Source organism: Anabrus simplex, chromosome 2 (assembly GCF_040414725.1).
Source record: "Anabrus simplex isolate iqAnaSimp1 chromosome 2, ASM4041472v1, whole genome shotgun sequence".
NCBI lineage: Eukaryota > Metazoa > Arthropoda > Insecta > Orthoptera > Tettigoniidae > Anabrus > Anabrus simplex.
This window is the reverse complement of record NC_090266.1, coordinates 533329329-533344150: the sequence shown is the minus strand read 5'-3', so window position 1 is coordinate 533344150 and position 14822 is coordinate 533329329. Positions and strand designations below refer to the sequence as shown.

Below are 14822 nucleotides of genomic sequence, written 5' to 3'. Positions count from 1 at the left end.
AAGAAAGTAGACAAAAAACATTCTCATCATATTGGAAGTTATTGGATGTGCAAAAGCAGCATTTGTAGGTACATTATGTCACTAGTTGATGTGAAACAAAAATGTACTCCGAGGACGACTGTGGTGTTAGGAAAATTGAGAAGGCAAAACACACTCTTTTATCACTTGATTAAGAATAACATCCAGATACGAGTTTGCCAAGCATTTTTCAGAGCAAATTTAAACGTGAGTGAAATATTTGTGAGAACTGCACTGAGTAAAAGAAGTACAGTCAATGTAGCTCACAAAGAATATGATAAACATAAATCACCAAATTTGAGATCAAAGGATGCAAAATAATTGATTTGTGACCGTATAAATACATTCGCTAGGGTCCCTCCACACTACTGCAGATGAGACTAAAAAAAAATCGAAGTACCTAATGAGCTATCACTGACAAAAATGTATGACCTCTACTTCAAGTGGTACAGTGGGAGAAATTACACATGTGAAAAGAAATGGCTTTACAGAAAAACATTTAACACTGATTTCAACATAGCTTTCTATTCACGAAAGAAGGATATGTGTGTTGCCTGTTGTGTTTGCAACAACTTGAAGGTGGTAGTGTTTCACATAGGTACCAACAACGTAGGGTAGGCTGGTATAAGTACTATCATAGTTGGGAATGTGTGGGATCTGGTAAGTGCAGCACATTTGAAGTTTAAGGAAGCAGAGATTGTTATCAGTGCAATACTGTGTAGGAGGTATACTGACTGGAGAGTGATTGGGGACTTAAATTAGACTATGGAGTAGGTATGTGGGAAACTGGGAGTGAAGTTTCTAGATCCTAATGGATGGGTAGGAGATAGGGATCTGCACTCAGATGACCTTCAATTAAACCGCAGTGGTACGTATAAGTTAGGACATTTGTTTGGAAGGGAAATAGGGAGATAGGGAGGTATATTTGGGAAAACGGGGTGGTCTAGGGAGTGGTGATAAGGGTAACAGACATCTGGAAGTCAAGTAGGGATGACATAAACATGTTAGTATTGAACTGTAGACGTGTTGTAAAGAAAGGAATAGAATTTTAATAGATATGTACTTACCAGATATTGTAATAGGAGTTGAATCGTGGCTGAGAAATGATATAATGGATGCAGAAATTTTCTTACGGTATGGGAGTGTGTATCGCAGAGATAGTATAGGAATGGTGGGAGGGGGAGTATTCATTGTGGTGGAAGAAGAATTTGTAAACTACGAAAAAGTTAGAGACGACAAATATGAAATTCTGGGTGTAAGGCTCATTTCTGAAAATAATAGGCAACTTGATGTCTTTGAGTGTACAGACTGGGAAAGGGTAGCACTGACACGGATTCAGAATAATTTGATGAGATAATCAGCTATGTGGGAAACGACATGGAAAGAAATGTGATTGTAGTGGAAGATCTGAATTTACCAAATGTCAATTGGGAAGGAAATGCGAACGACAGGAAGCATGACCAGCAAATGGCAAATGAGCTAAAATGGGAAGGACAGCTGATTCAGAAAGTAATGGAACCAGCTAGAGGGAAAAATATCTTGGACGTGGTTCTGGAAAAACCAGATGAGCTCTATAGAGAAACCAAAGTAATAGATGGTATTAGTGATCATGAAGCTTTTCTTGTCGTAGTTAAAAATAAATGTGATAGAAAGGAAGGTCTTAAAAGTAGGACTATTAGGCAGTACCATATGGCTGATAAAGCAGGCATGAGGCATTTAAAAATTGTAAGTACGATCGGTGGAAAACGGTAAATAAAAATGAAAACAGTCTCTGAGATGGGTTTAAAGCAATTGTTGCGGAATGTGGAAACAGGTTTGTACTTTTAAAGGTGGTAAGGAATGGTAAAGACACACCTTTATTATAACAGAGAAGTAAAGAGACTAAGAAGGCAGTGCAGGTTGGAAACAAATAGAGTTAAAAATGGCTGTGGAAGTAAGGAGAAATTGAAGGAACTTAATAGGAAATTGAATCTAGCAAAGAAGGCAGCTAAGGATAACATGATGGCAAGCATAATTGGTGGTCGTACAAACTTTAGTGATAAATGGAAGGGTGTATATAGGCACTTAAAAGCAGAAACAGGTTCCAAGAAGGACATTCCAGGAATTGTTAATGAACAAGGGGAGTGTGTATGTGAGGATCTTCAAAAGGCAAAGGTATTCAGTCAGCAGTATGTAAAGATTGTTGGTTACAAGGATAATGTCCAGATAGAGGAGGTGACTAATGCAAAAGCAGTATTGAAATTTACATATGATAACAATGACATTTGCGATAAGATACAAAAGTTGAAAACTCGAAAAGTGGCTGGAATTGATAAGAGTTCTGGGGAAATACTAAAGACAATGGGTTGGGATAGAGTACCATATCTGAAGTACTTATTTGATTATTGTTTGGGTGAAGGAGCTCTACCAAATGAATGGAGAGTTGCTATAGTAGCCCCTGTGTATAAAGGAAAGGGTGATAGACATAAAGCCGAAAATTACAGGCCATTAAGTTTGACATGCATTGCATATAAGCTTTGGGAAGGCATTCTTTATGATTATATTGGACATGTTTGAAAAATTAATAACTGGTTCGATAGAAGGCTGTTTGGTTTTAGGAAAGGTTATTCCACTACAGTTCAACTTGTAGAATTCCAGCAAGATATAGAAGATATCTTAGATTCAGGAGGTCAAATGGACTGTATCGTGATTGACCTGTCTAAAGCATTTGATAGGGTGGACCATGGGAGAGTACTGGCAAAAATGAGTACAATTGGACTAGACAAAAGAGTGACTGAATGGGGTGCTATATTTCTAGAAAATAGATCTCAGACAATAGAGTAGGTGAAGCTTTATCTGACCCTGTAATAATAAAGGAGGGAATTCCTCAAGGTGGTATTATTGGACCTTTATGTTTTCTTTTATATATAAATGATATGAGTAAACATGTGGAATCAGAGGTACAGCTTTTTGCAGATGATGTTATTCTGTATAGAGTAATAAATAGGTTGCAAGATTGTGAGCAACTGCAACATGACCTCGATAATGTTGTGAGATAGACAGCAGGCAATGGTATGTTGATAAATGGGGTTAAAAGTCAGGTTATGAGCTTGACAAATAGGAAAAGTCCTCTCAGTTTTAATTACTGTGTTGATGGGTTGAAAGTTCCTTTTGGGGATCATTTTAAGTACTTAGGTGTTAATATAAGGAAAGATCTTCATTGGGGAAATGACATAAATGGGATTGTAAATAAAGGGTACAGATCTCTGTACATGGTTATGAGGGTGTTTAGGGGTTGTAGTAAGGATGTAAAGGAAAGGGCATATAATTCTCTGGTAAAACTCCAACTAGAGTATGGTTCCTGTGTATGGGACCCTCACCAGGATTACTTGATTCAAGAACTGCAAAAAATCCAAAGAAAAGCAGCTCGATTTGTTCTGGGTTATTTCCGACAAAAGTGTAGCATTACAAAAATGAAGCAAAGTTTGGGCTGGGCAGAACTGAGAGAAAGAAGACGAGCTGCTCGGCTAAGTGGTATGTAATAAATAACACTTGAATGTTTTATTATTCGTCCACCTATTCATTAGAATACAATTTTAAAAATTAGGACATTGTCCTTATCAAAGTTGTTAACATGAAATTAATATATTATATGGTACATGTTTCACCTATCAATAGTAGGCATCATCAGCCACATTTTTCACCTTAGGATAGATCAGGTACCTGATTGGATATAATTTATGAATGCTGTTAAAAACTATGTCGTTTAAAATGTATTGAAGATTGTTAAACACTATTACAATATAAAATGTAGTATGCTGTTATTTGACAATATTTGTGATAATATTGGAGTATAAAAACATGATAATTATTTGACGATTATGACATATTAAAAGATATTACAACAGAGATAAAATTCAGAAAACACATTCCATTTAGTTGTCAGATGGCGTATTGTTAAAAACTTATGGAAAGTTAAGCAATGGTAATGGTCATTGGTTCTTGAAGTTATAAAATATAGATTTTCATTTATTTGCTTATAAATATTGGAGAATTTTCATATGGTCTGGTTCCTTTTAAGATAATAGTAGTTGGAAATGTTGGTGCCGTAGGCTATATTGAAGTCTTTGTAGGCATCATTAGACCATCTTCTTTGATGTGGTAAGAGTTTGTAATGACTACCAAAAAATGATCACTATGAATCTGAAATCACCCACAGCAAGATCATTACCTAAAGTACACAAAAAAAGACATCCCATCAGACCAATAATCAATATCAGAAACTTCTCAGTTTTTTCACAAGTTCTTAAAAAAACATTTTAATTTTCACAATGCAAATCACATCACAAATTCTATCAAACTTTGCAAAACTTTAAACAAATTCAATTTACAACTAAATCACATCTTATGTACCTTTGTTATCACGAAAATGTACTCAAATATACCTGTCAACGAAACTATCACCATAATAAAAAACAACCTCTCCAAACACAGCGCATTAAGCAAAATTGAAATAGACGAATTCATAAAGATAATAAGTTTTGTTTTACACAATATTTACTTTACTTTCAACAACAAAATATATAAGCAAGAAGGCTTGGCTATGGGAGACCCAATCTCCGGCATTTTAGCGGACATCTACATGGATAATCTAGAACACAATAAAATAGTACAAAACATTGACAGACTCAGTTTATGGCTCCGTTATGTCGACGACACATTAGTAATTATTGATAAACAACTTAACAATGGTGACAACATCCTAATGTTTCTAAATGATTTAGACGATAATATAAAGTTCACAAAGGAAAACAAAAACAACAATTCAATCAATTTTCTAGACATCAAAATCATGCCAGTTATGAACAAATTTGATTTCCAAATTTACCGTAAGCCTTCATTTACTCCAATAACTATAAAAATGAATCTCTGCACCCAAATTCCCATAAACAAGCCACTTATTACAGTTTAGTATACAGATCATTGAAAATCCCTCTTTCACCGATTAATCTAAAAAAAGAATTAGATTTCATAAAAGAAATGGCCAGTTTCAACGGGTTCAATCTAGATATGATCAACAAAATCATTCATAGAGTCAGACTAAAATTAACCACAAACCTTTCTCCAATAAAACCCAACAAACCAAAATTTGCAAAATTCACATATACCAATCCAAAAATCTATCAAATCACCAATCCTTTAAGAAAACATGAGGTAAAAATCGCATACACAACGCAGAATACAAACCGAAATTTATTTTTTAATCATAACTCAGTCAATTCAACCAATAATAAATATTCAAGCTCGGGTATATATAGACTCAAATGCTCAGTATGTAATTATTCTTATGTTGGTCAAATTGGCCGCTTTTTTTCAACTAGATATGCAGAACATTATAACGCCCAAAAACATAATAAATTATCTGCGATGAGTAACCACATGAAAGAAACAGGTCACAAATTCACTACAATAAATTAGGATTTACAAATTTTAAAAAGAATTGAAAAAGGTAAGCTCATGACAGAATACGAAAACTTATACATCTTCTTAGATCAACATTTTAACAAAGACAAGAACTTAAATGTCATAATAGATAACAAAAGTCCTCTTTATGAACAGATTTCAATTCTATTCCAAAAACCATTCCTTCTGAATAATAAGTTTTGCAAAATATTTAGCACCAAATCAGTAAACACACCCACCAATCCAACACACACACACCGCCCCCTCCCCTCCTCCCGCTGCCGACAACTCCTCCTCACGCGCAGCGAATGGGCCCTCAGCCACGCCTTCTTAAGCTCAACACCCTCCACCAAGGTCTCACAAATACAACACACGTAGTAAGAGCTCGGCGACTGCCAGTTACTCTAAAACTCTCAATGTAAGCTAACATCTCAGCGGACGAAGGGGTAAGTGTCAGCACTCTTATTTAAATTCCACTATTCAGCTCCTTAATTCCAATTACTCCCACTATCGGCAGCCCTGAAAATGGTTTTCCGTGGTTTCCCATTTTCACACCAGGCAAATGCTGGGGCTGTACCTTAATTAAGGCCACGGCCGCTTCCTTCCAACTCCTAGGCCTTTCCTATCCCATCGTCGCCATAAGACCTATCTGTGTCGGTGCGACGTAAAGCCCCTAGCAAAAAAAAAAAAAAAAAAATTCCAATTATGGTTATTCATTAAATTTTCAAATTAACTCTTTAAATACAGAACTTATCATATCTTTGGCTAATCACCGAATGACAACAACGTTCCCTTCCAACTAAGATGCTCACCTCATCACGCCCAACAGCAAAGAGCCATACCCATTACAAACTCTTAGCACGTCAAAGAAGATGGTCTAATGACGCCTACAAAGACTTCAATATAGCCTACGGCACCAACATTTCCAACTACTATTATCTCAAGAGGAACCAGACCATATGAAAATTCTCCAATATTTATAAGCAAATAAATGAAAATAAATATTTTTTTACTTCAAGGACCAACGACCATTACCATTGCTTAACTTTCCATAAGTTTTTAACAATACACCATCTGGCAACTAAATGGAATGTGTTTTCTGATTTTTATCTCTGTTGCAATATCTCTTAATATGTCATAATCGTCAAATAATTATCATGTTTTTATACTCCAATATTATCACAAATATTGTCAAATAACAGCATACTACATTATATATTGTAATAGTGTTTAACAATCTCCAATACATTTTAAACGACATAGTTTTTAACAGCATTCATAAATTATTTCCAATCAGGTACCTGATGTATCCTAAGGTGAAAAATGTGGCTGATGATGCCTACTATTGATAGGCGAAACATGTACCATATAATATATTAATTTCATGTTAACAACTTTGATAAGGACAATGTCCTAATTTTTAAAATTGTATTCTAATGAATAGGTGGATGAATAATAAAACATTCAAGTGTTATTTAATACAAATATTTTCAATATGGACCCAAAAATGAATTTTATCACATGTAATAAGTGGTATGTTCCAAGCTTTCAGCGTAGAGATGGCGTGGAATGACATTAGTAGACAAATGAGTTTGAGTGGCGTCTTTGAAAGTAGGAAAGGTCACAACATGACGATAAAGTTGGAATTCAAGATTACAAATTGGGGCAAATATTCATTTATAGGAAAGGGAGTTAGGGATTGGAATAACTTACAAAGGGAGATTTCAATAAATTCCCAATTTATTTGAAATCATTTAAGAAAAGGCTAGGAAAATAACAGATAGGAATCTGCCACCTGGGCAACTGCCCTAAATACAGTTCAGTGTTGATTGATTGAACAGAATCCAGGAGCCCGATCTTAAAAGATACAGTTTTATGGGTGTAAAGGAACTTGATTAAATCCGTTTATCTGTAACTAACTAACTAACTAACTAACTAACTAACTAACTAACTAACTAACTAACTAACTGATCATGCATTTACCGTGGATTAAGCTGAGCAGGTGGTCTCGATCCCTCACGTTGCCACTCTATGCTCATAGGACTATCCCCTTGTGCTTGGCACTGCAAAGTTTGAGAATCACCTCGACGTACACTTGCTTGAGCAGATTTTACTTCAAATTCTGGTGGTACTGTAGACAAAAGAACTTTATGTGCTTATACAAGAGGCTATGAAATATATCATCGGCATATTTTGATGATTCTATTCTGCTGAACGTTCATGAAAAAAGGAAGAATAATATTTTTGTATCAACTTACTGTGAACTACTAATTTGACCACAGCACTAAGGCCAGCACCAATTCCATTTGTTGCTTCACACATGTATTGACCCTGATGTTCTGGAAGGGCTTGTCTTATGAAAAGAGTTCCATTGGAAAATATCTGAAGACCACGGCTTCGCACTGTCAGATCCTGATATTCACTTGGCTGGCTTCCTTAAAAGAAGGCATGATAACACACTATATTCTGCTATAATTCACTATGGAAGTTGATTTGTTTTATGGGAGGCTGTAATTAATGGAAAGGCCCAACAACAACTAATATATGATTAACTTAGCAGTTAATTAAAAATAATCCTTTGAATTTTTGAAGCAAAGCATATTATAATTTTTCAACCTTATTAATAATATTAGGTTTTATATGCTGACAGTCTTTGGTATAAATATCACTCCTTGAATTCTTTCTTGATGCAGATTTTAACTATGTATTTATGTTAAAAATCTTAACCATGAAGATAAGTAATTAGACACTTTCCTCATTTGTATTTTGTATAAGTATACAAATATTAATTGTGTACTGTGTCACTCACATAAATAACTCACACTTATTGGAAATGGTGAATAAATAATATACACTATTCTGTATGTACTTGAGTAGTCCAGTTACAAACATGGCCACCTCCATTTCTTAAAATTTTTCAGGAAAGGCAAAAAACTGTTTAATACATTTCCTACTTGCCTTCTGAGTTAATTTTTTGAATGCAGATTCTCAGCAACATCAGAATCATATTTACATAAATATTTTCATATGATATTCCATAGTTAAGTAGAAAATCACTGTTGTAATATGGAGTTGGCCATGTTTGTAAGTAAACAATGGAGTTGGCCACCTTTGTAACAGAACTCCACACCTAATGCACTTATTTAACATAGTAAAGTGGTCAGTAATGCTAAAATTTATGACAGGTACAATCAACAAAAAATGTAAAATGTAAAATTATCAATTTTAGAAGAAAATGTGATTATTTTATTAATGAGACAAATATAAGAAAGTGGATCTTTCATATATTTTTTGATAGTTTTCAGTTTTTTGAAACTACACAATCACTTCAACAACTTTAAAATTACCCTCAGTATTCTGAATGAGACATTCACAACAATCAGCCTCTGCAGGAACCTCTGGCTTGGTGTCTTTATCGTCAATAACATTTTGAAACCATTTCAGTTTCTCATGTTTGTTCCACTCCTCTCCATAGTGTTTCTGAAGCAAATTTCTCACATCTTGTACCTTCAATGGCTTGACTCTGATGCTAGGAACTACTACGGTAGGATTTACATCCTTCGCTCGGTTACCTTTTTTCATAACTGACAAAGACTGTGCAATCCCAAAATTATTGTTGAGTTCCCCACTAACAGTGATTGAGTTTGACTTCCTTGTAAGCACGTCTTTTAATTTGTGACATTTTAAGGTGAAATGCTCCAGAATCTTTCAAACATGTTTTAGCTTCAGCTCTCCAATCATGATTATCCCAGTGGGTTTTCAGGAGCTTTACCATTCCATGTTTTCTAAAAATATTGTGGTAGTCTTCTAGTTGAACAATTTTCTCCACTTTCTTCTCTTTCAATTGATCCAAAAACTCTATTGTTTGGCATGTAAGAATGGCCAGTGACAGGGAAAACAATTTCCATCTTCCAAATGTTTGGCAAAAACATAAAAGGAACATTGTCAAAATTGTAGTATTTTTATTTTGTCCCAGGCAGCCATTCTCGACAAGACGGACAGTGTGTACGTAGTTATTGAAAGTACCTGAATCTGCTTTACTCTGTACTTCATTCAACACCTTGGAAGCCACTTCATTAGATGACTTTCTCATTTCGTGCTCTGGCCACGAGTATATCGCAACATTCTCTTTACTTAACGCGCATTTCCCAGTAGAATGTCCAGAAACAACAGTCAAATTATAACAGTATAACTGTTGGAAATAGTATGCAATTTGATCAGGCAACTTTGGTATGGGTAAATTCTTCTGCATGTCGAATGATATGATGTACATACCAGGGGTTTCCTGTTTTGGAAGCTTGAAAAATCTTTAGCCCACATTGTGTGTAACATCAAATCAGTCTGTAGTTTCTTCAATACTGCCTCAACTTTTTCATGCTTTATTTTCTCAGTTAGTTGTAGGCAAGTAGAACAAAATTGGTAAAAAAAATTTTTCGGAACAGTGATTGGTTAAATTTAAGTCATCGGAGACTGTTTCTTGGTACATTTTCCACATTCTTGCTATGCTCACATTAGAGTCCAAATAATTACGGGCACTTCTTGACCTACAGTAATGCGATTCACTTCCTTTAAACTGTTTAATTAAACTTTCCACTTACAGAATTTTGCAATTTTAAATGACAGTCTTTCTGTAACCTCTGCGGGTTTCTTAAAACGTTTGAAAACCCCTTCAACCCGATGTTTTTTTAATGCCAAGTACTCCTAAAAAGTTTTTTCTGCAAACTTGAATTCTATTTCCTTCCATGTTCTCAATGGAATATTTAAAAGTGTAGCCTTTCTCACCCTGTTCCCCACTATCTGGTCAGTGTCTAGCTGGAGAATTTGACAAACAGTACTTCATTATGAACGCATCTTGACTCTGCTTTCTCAGTACAGCATAAAATGCTCTGTGGATTTGCTTAATGTCCATCATTCTCAGGAGACTGCAGTTCTTCTTTCCTCTATGACCACGGCTTGGAAATACTGGTAATTTCTTTGGTCCGTACCTACACATAAACAATGAAATTAAACAGTAACACAAACTTGTGTTTCTACTAATCAATTACCATAATAAAAGTTAGGTGGATCATTATTAATTTTCTAAGAAATGAAACTACTAACCTCACTTTCTTCTCTTTTGCATGTTTCCATTCTTCTGGTCCGGAAACTTTCTTCCTGCTTTTATCAGGAGGAGTCTCTTCTATATTTTTCTCCATATCACAAAGTAACCTTTGGATGCATAATTACCTAATTCCTTTTACGGTACAGGAAAAATCAGCTGTCATCGAAGGAAGTTACTCCTGTACTTACACTGCTTCAAGAAGGCTACTTGCAGAGGCACGTTGCCAGAATGCTAGTGGGTACTCTAAATATGATTTTGGTATTTGTGTAAATGTTTCCAGGAAACTGAAAGTCTTGCTAGACACCTGGCCAAAGGGAACCCTGGGGCCAAGGCGTTCTGTGCTTGAGCAAGCTCACCGAAACCGCCAGGTTACCGCACAAGAACTACAGTTGGACTTGCAGAAGGCATGTGGAGAATGAGTTAGTGATCAAACAGTCAGAAAGAGGGCAATATAGGATCCTAATGATCCACTCAAGTACTTGCACTGGACAGATGATTTTGCAGCAGGAGATTACAGTTTGCTAAAGATCATCTGCACCAGTAGCTAAGAAAATAGCTTCCTGTGCTGTTCTCAGGTGAATCTTGTTTTGTGTTATTTCATTCAGATTGTTGTCTGTGAGTCTGGAGAAGATGTGGAGTGCAATTTCATCTGACAGATGTATAATCTACCATTGCTTATGGAGGTGGATCTGTTATGGTGTGAGCAGGCATATGTCTTGACAAGGAAACCAATCTCCTGATCATTCACAATGGATTCTTAACTGCTCGACAGTACATTGACAAGACCTCAGTGGCATATGTGATTCCTCACGTGAGGTAACTTGGTGAAAATGCAGTATTCATGCATGATACTGCTAGATTGCATGATGTCAACATCAGTTGGAGATTCCTGCAAGAACACCATGGGTAACGATTGAAGTGGCCATCCAAATGTCCCGATTAAACAAGTCTGGGACCAACTGGAGCAATGCACTGGAACAAGAAATGCACCACCCCAAACACTGCATGCTTTTGAAGATAATCATTTGGAAGTGTAAGGGGTGTCTGCCTCAACTGAACGTGTAGCACTTTATTAGAAGCATGAGATGGTGTTGTGAAACTTATATCCGTACGTAGGGTGGTGATACTCCTTATAAAGATGCTTAGTTACCATTTAGCCATTTTGGTGTAAGACCAGGGAACACTTCGTTTATGACACTTGCAGTGGTGCATTATTGAGTATGCAAAGAATGTTTTTCATTTCAATTTCAATGATTATGGAGTCCAAGCTCTGCATTCAGGAGACGAGTGGGTTCGAATCTCACCATTGGCTGACCTGAAAATGGTTTTCTGTGGTTTCCCATTTTCACTTCCAGGCAAACCCAGAACAGTTCCTATTCATAGACCACAGCTTGTTCCTTCCATCTCTTTACTCAATTTCATTCACCATCATTCATCTTCATTAGTTCCTCAACTGAGATTGGCACCAGGAACGACATCTGGCCGTAAAAATCCATGCCAATTTTATTTTATCTTGTCTCAGAACCCATATTTGGAAGTGGGACTAAGGCGTAGACATACAATATGTGATATTATTTGAAAACGAGGATCAATTGCAGTAGTGGTAACTGTAGACCTTAAAAGAAGAAAAGATGTAGATTGTATTCATGCCTTTTAGTAAATGAACCTGCCCTGATAGAAAGTATAAGATATTTTTTGACACCATAATCTGTCAACACTGGTAAAAAAAGAGAAGGTAGAAAATATTTTGATAACAGCATGGAAAAACGTCCTATCTGTTAGAGACCGATCTTTTTCCTAAGTTTTCTATGGGGATGTGCAAGTAACTACTAGTGTTAAAGGTGGTAAAACAGTGGGGTAGTGTGGAGTCCAAGCTGTTTTAACTACTATGCAACTGTGGTGTTGATTGAAGAAAAAGTTTATTTGTTATTTGTCTGTATAACAGAATATATTAACACATAATTTACATATAGAGGGAATGTGAAATGTTCTTGTCATGTGAATGATACTGTTGTGTTATGAACTGCCATAATTCAGAAAGTTATAGCGATCCTAGTGTTAAGTTTTTCATGTTCAAATGGAATAAGTTAAAAATGAATATTGGCAGTGAACAGAATAAAATAAGTATCATGAAATAATACCAGAACTATTTATTTCATACATAACTGACCCCTTGAGAATGACAGTGGTGTAGGGCCTAAGTATTAAAGCAGGCAGTAATAACATCTAATAAGTTCCTTGTCCCTGTTTATTACAATTTCATATAATTCTATAATTAATTTTGTTCTGGTTCCAGATTTCACTCTTTCTGTAAATAAATCCAAATTCATTCCTGCAAAATATATTAAGGAGAGTTATAACAGAATTTTGAAACTTCTTTAATTTTGATTCTATTTTTAACAAATTTAGGTTACACATTTAGGAACAAATAAACATGTATTTTACCAAATTAGAGATATGTGGATATACTGGTACAACTAGGACATAGATACGACCATCCTGTGAAATTTTGACTTTGTACATCAAACAGTAATGGAGGAATAAATGTTTCTAGGGGTAGAATGTTTAAAAAATATTTATTTAATACTAGGAAGGACATAGGATACCCGATCCTCATGCAAAATTTTAAGTTCATAAATGAAACATTTTCAGAAAAATGATTATTGTGATTTTCAGAGTTAACTCCCATCTGAACTCCTTAGGGAGGAAACATTTTTTGAAGCCAGGCAGAGTGGTTCAGATGGTTAAGATGCTGGGCTTTCTGAGCCCAAGTGGATAGGTTCAATCCTGGGTCAGTCCAGTGGTATTTGAAGGATGCACAAATACATCAGCTCCATATTCGTAGATTTACTGGCATGTAAAAGAACTCCAACAGGACAAAATACCAGCACCCCTGCAATCTGCATCTCCAAAAGCTATACACCTAGTTATTGGGACATAGAACAAATATTATTACTATTATTATTATTATTATTATTATTATTATTATTATTATTATTATTAAACAGATTTTGAAGTATATCATATTTGACACCTAGGACATAAATTAATAAACTTCTTCTAAAATTACAACTTCATACGTCAAACAGTTTTGGAGAGATGAACAATTTCGTTTCTGGAGTTAACCTCATTTAAACACTTATGGGTGGAATTTTTAAAATATTCTCTATTTCACACCTAGGATCACCATTTGGAATTTTGTCTTCATACATTAAACAGATTCGGAGGAATGTGTATTTTTGTTTTTGGGTCTTAATGACCATATAACACCCTTAGGAATTAATATTTTATTCACACCAGGCAACACACTGGGGCTTTAACTAAATTAAGGTCATGGTTGCTCCCTTTCCTATCCCAAACCTTTCCTATCCCATCGTTACCATAAGACCTATCTGTGTCGTGTGTTGGTGCAACATTAAAAAAATCCTTTTTTCAAACCTTCTGTTATATAACACCTATCATATCATATGAAATAGCATGCCCCTTTGTTTTTACACATGCTTCTCATGGCCACTTTCGAACAATTTGTGATCTTTGGTATTACTGTATTTGATTCACTTTCGGGTAAAAAATTCGTGGCATTAAATCCATCATAAATAATAATATTCCTCGATAATCCCTCCATGCTCACTATTTACATTCACAGCTTGCAGCACTAGACTACACAGTAACTCAGAGAAGTCCTCTAGAGAGCTCTGAATCTCGTGACTTGCATGTTTCCCATGGATACTTTTTCAGGTACAATGTGTGAATAAAAATGAGCACTTTGATAACACAACACTTCTTTAGGCAAGGTATCTCAGAATAGAAACAATAAGTTAGAGATCATCAAATGACAGCAAATTAAATAAATATGACAGAGATTTATTTGCCCATAGCTGTGATTATGAAAACCTAGAACCTGTTTTCCAGTCTGTGACCGGGTCAGGGATGGAATGAATGAAGCCCTCATCTTGGGCGAGGAAAGGAATTGTGCCGGCTGCTGAAGCCTGTCGCACTCCTCTGGGGCAATGATGAAATTAAATGATAGTGGAGAGTGTTGCTGGAATGAAAGCTGACAGTGAAAACTGGAGTACCCAGAGGAAAACCTGTCCTGCCTCCGCTTTGTCCAGCACAAATCTCACATGGAGTGACCGGGATTTGAACCACGGAACCCACCGGTGAGAGGCTGACGTGCTGCCGCCTGAGCCACAGAGGCTACACCTATAGCTGTACCAAGGAAAATAAACTTTAAATTTTCCTTTCATATTGAATTAAATAA

At 35.7% G+C, this 14822-nt stretch overlaps 1 protein-coding gene across 1 annotated transcript in view; it reads right to left on the bottom strand.

Moving 5' to 3' along the window:
* The window catches only part of LOC136862916 (cell adhesion molecule Dscam2), a 476298-nt gene that overhangs the window by 195350 nt on the left and 266126 nt on the right, over window positions 1-14822 (bottom strand). Inside the window, exons 10-11 of the mRNA XM_067139195.2 lie at window positions 7719-7891; window positions 7444-7591 (exon numbers count right to left, since the gene is read on the bottom strand). Coding sequence (XP_066995296.2) covers window positions 7444-7591; window positions 7719-7891 — 321 coding nt within the window. The remainder of the gene's footprint in view (window positions 1-7443; window positions 7592-7718; window positions 7892-14822) is intronic.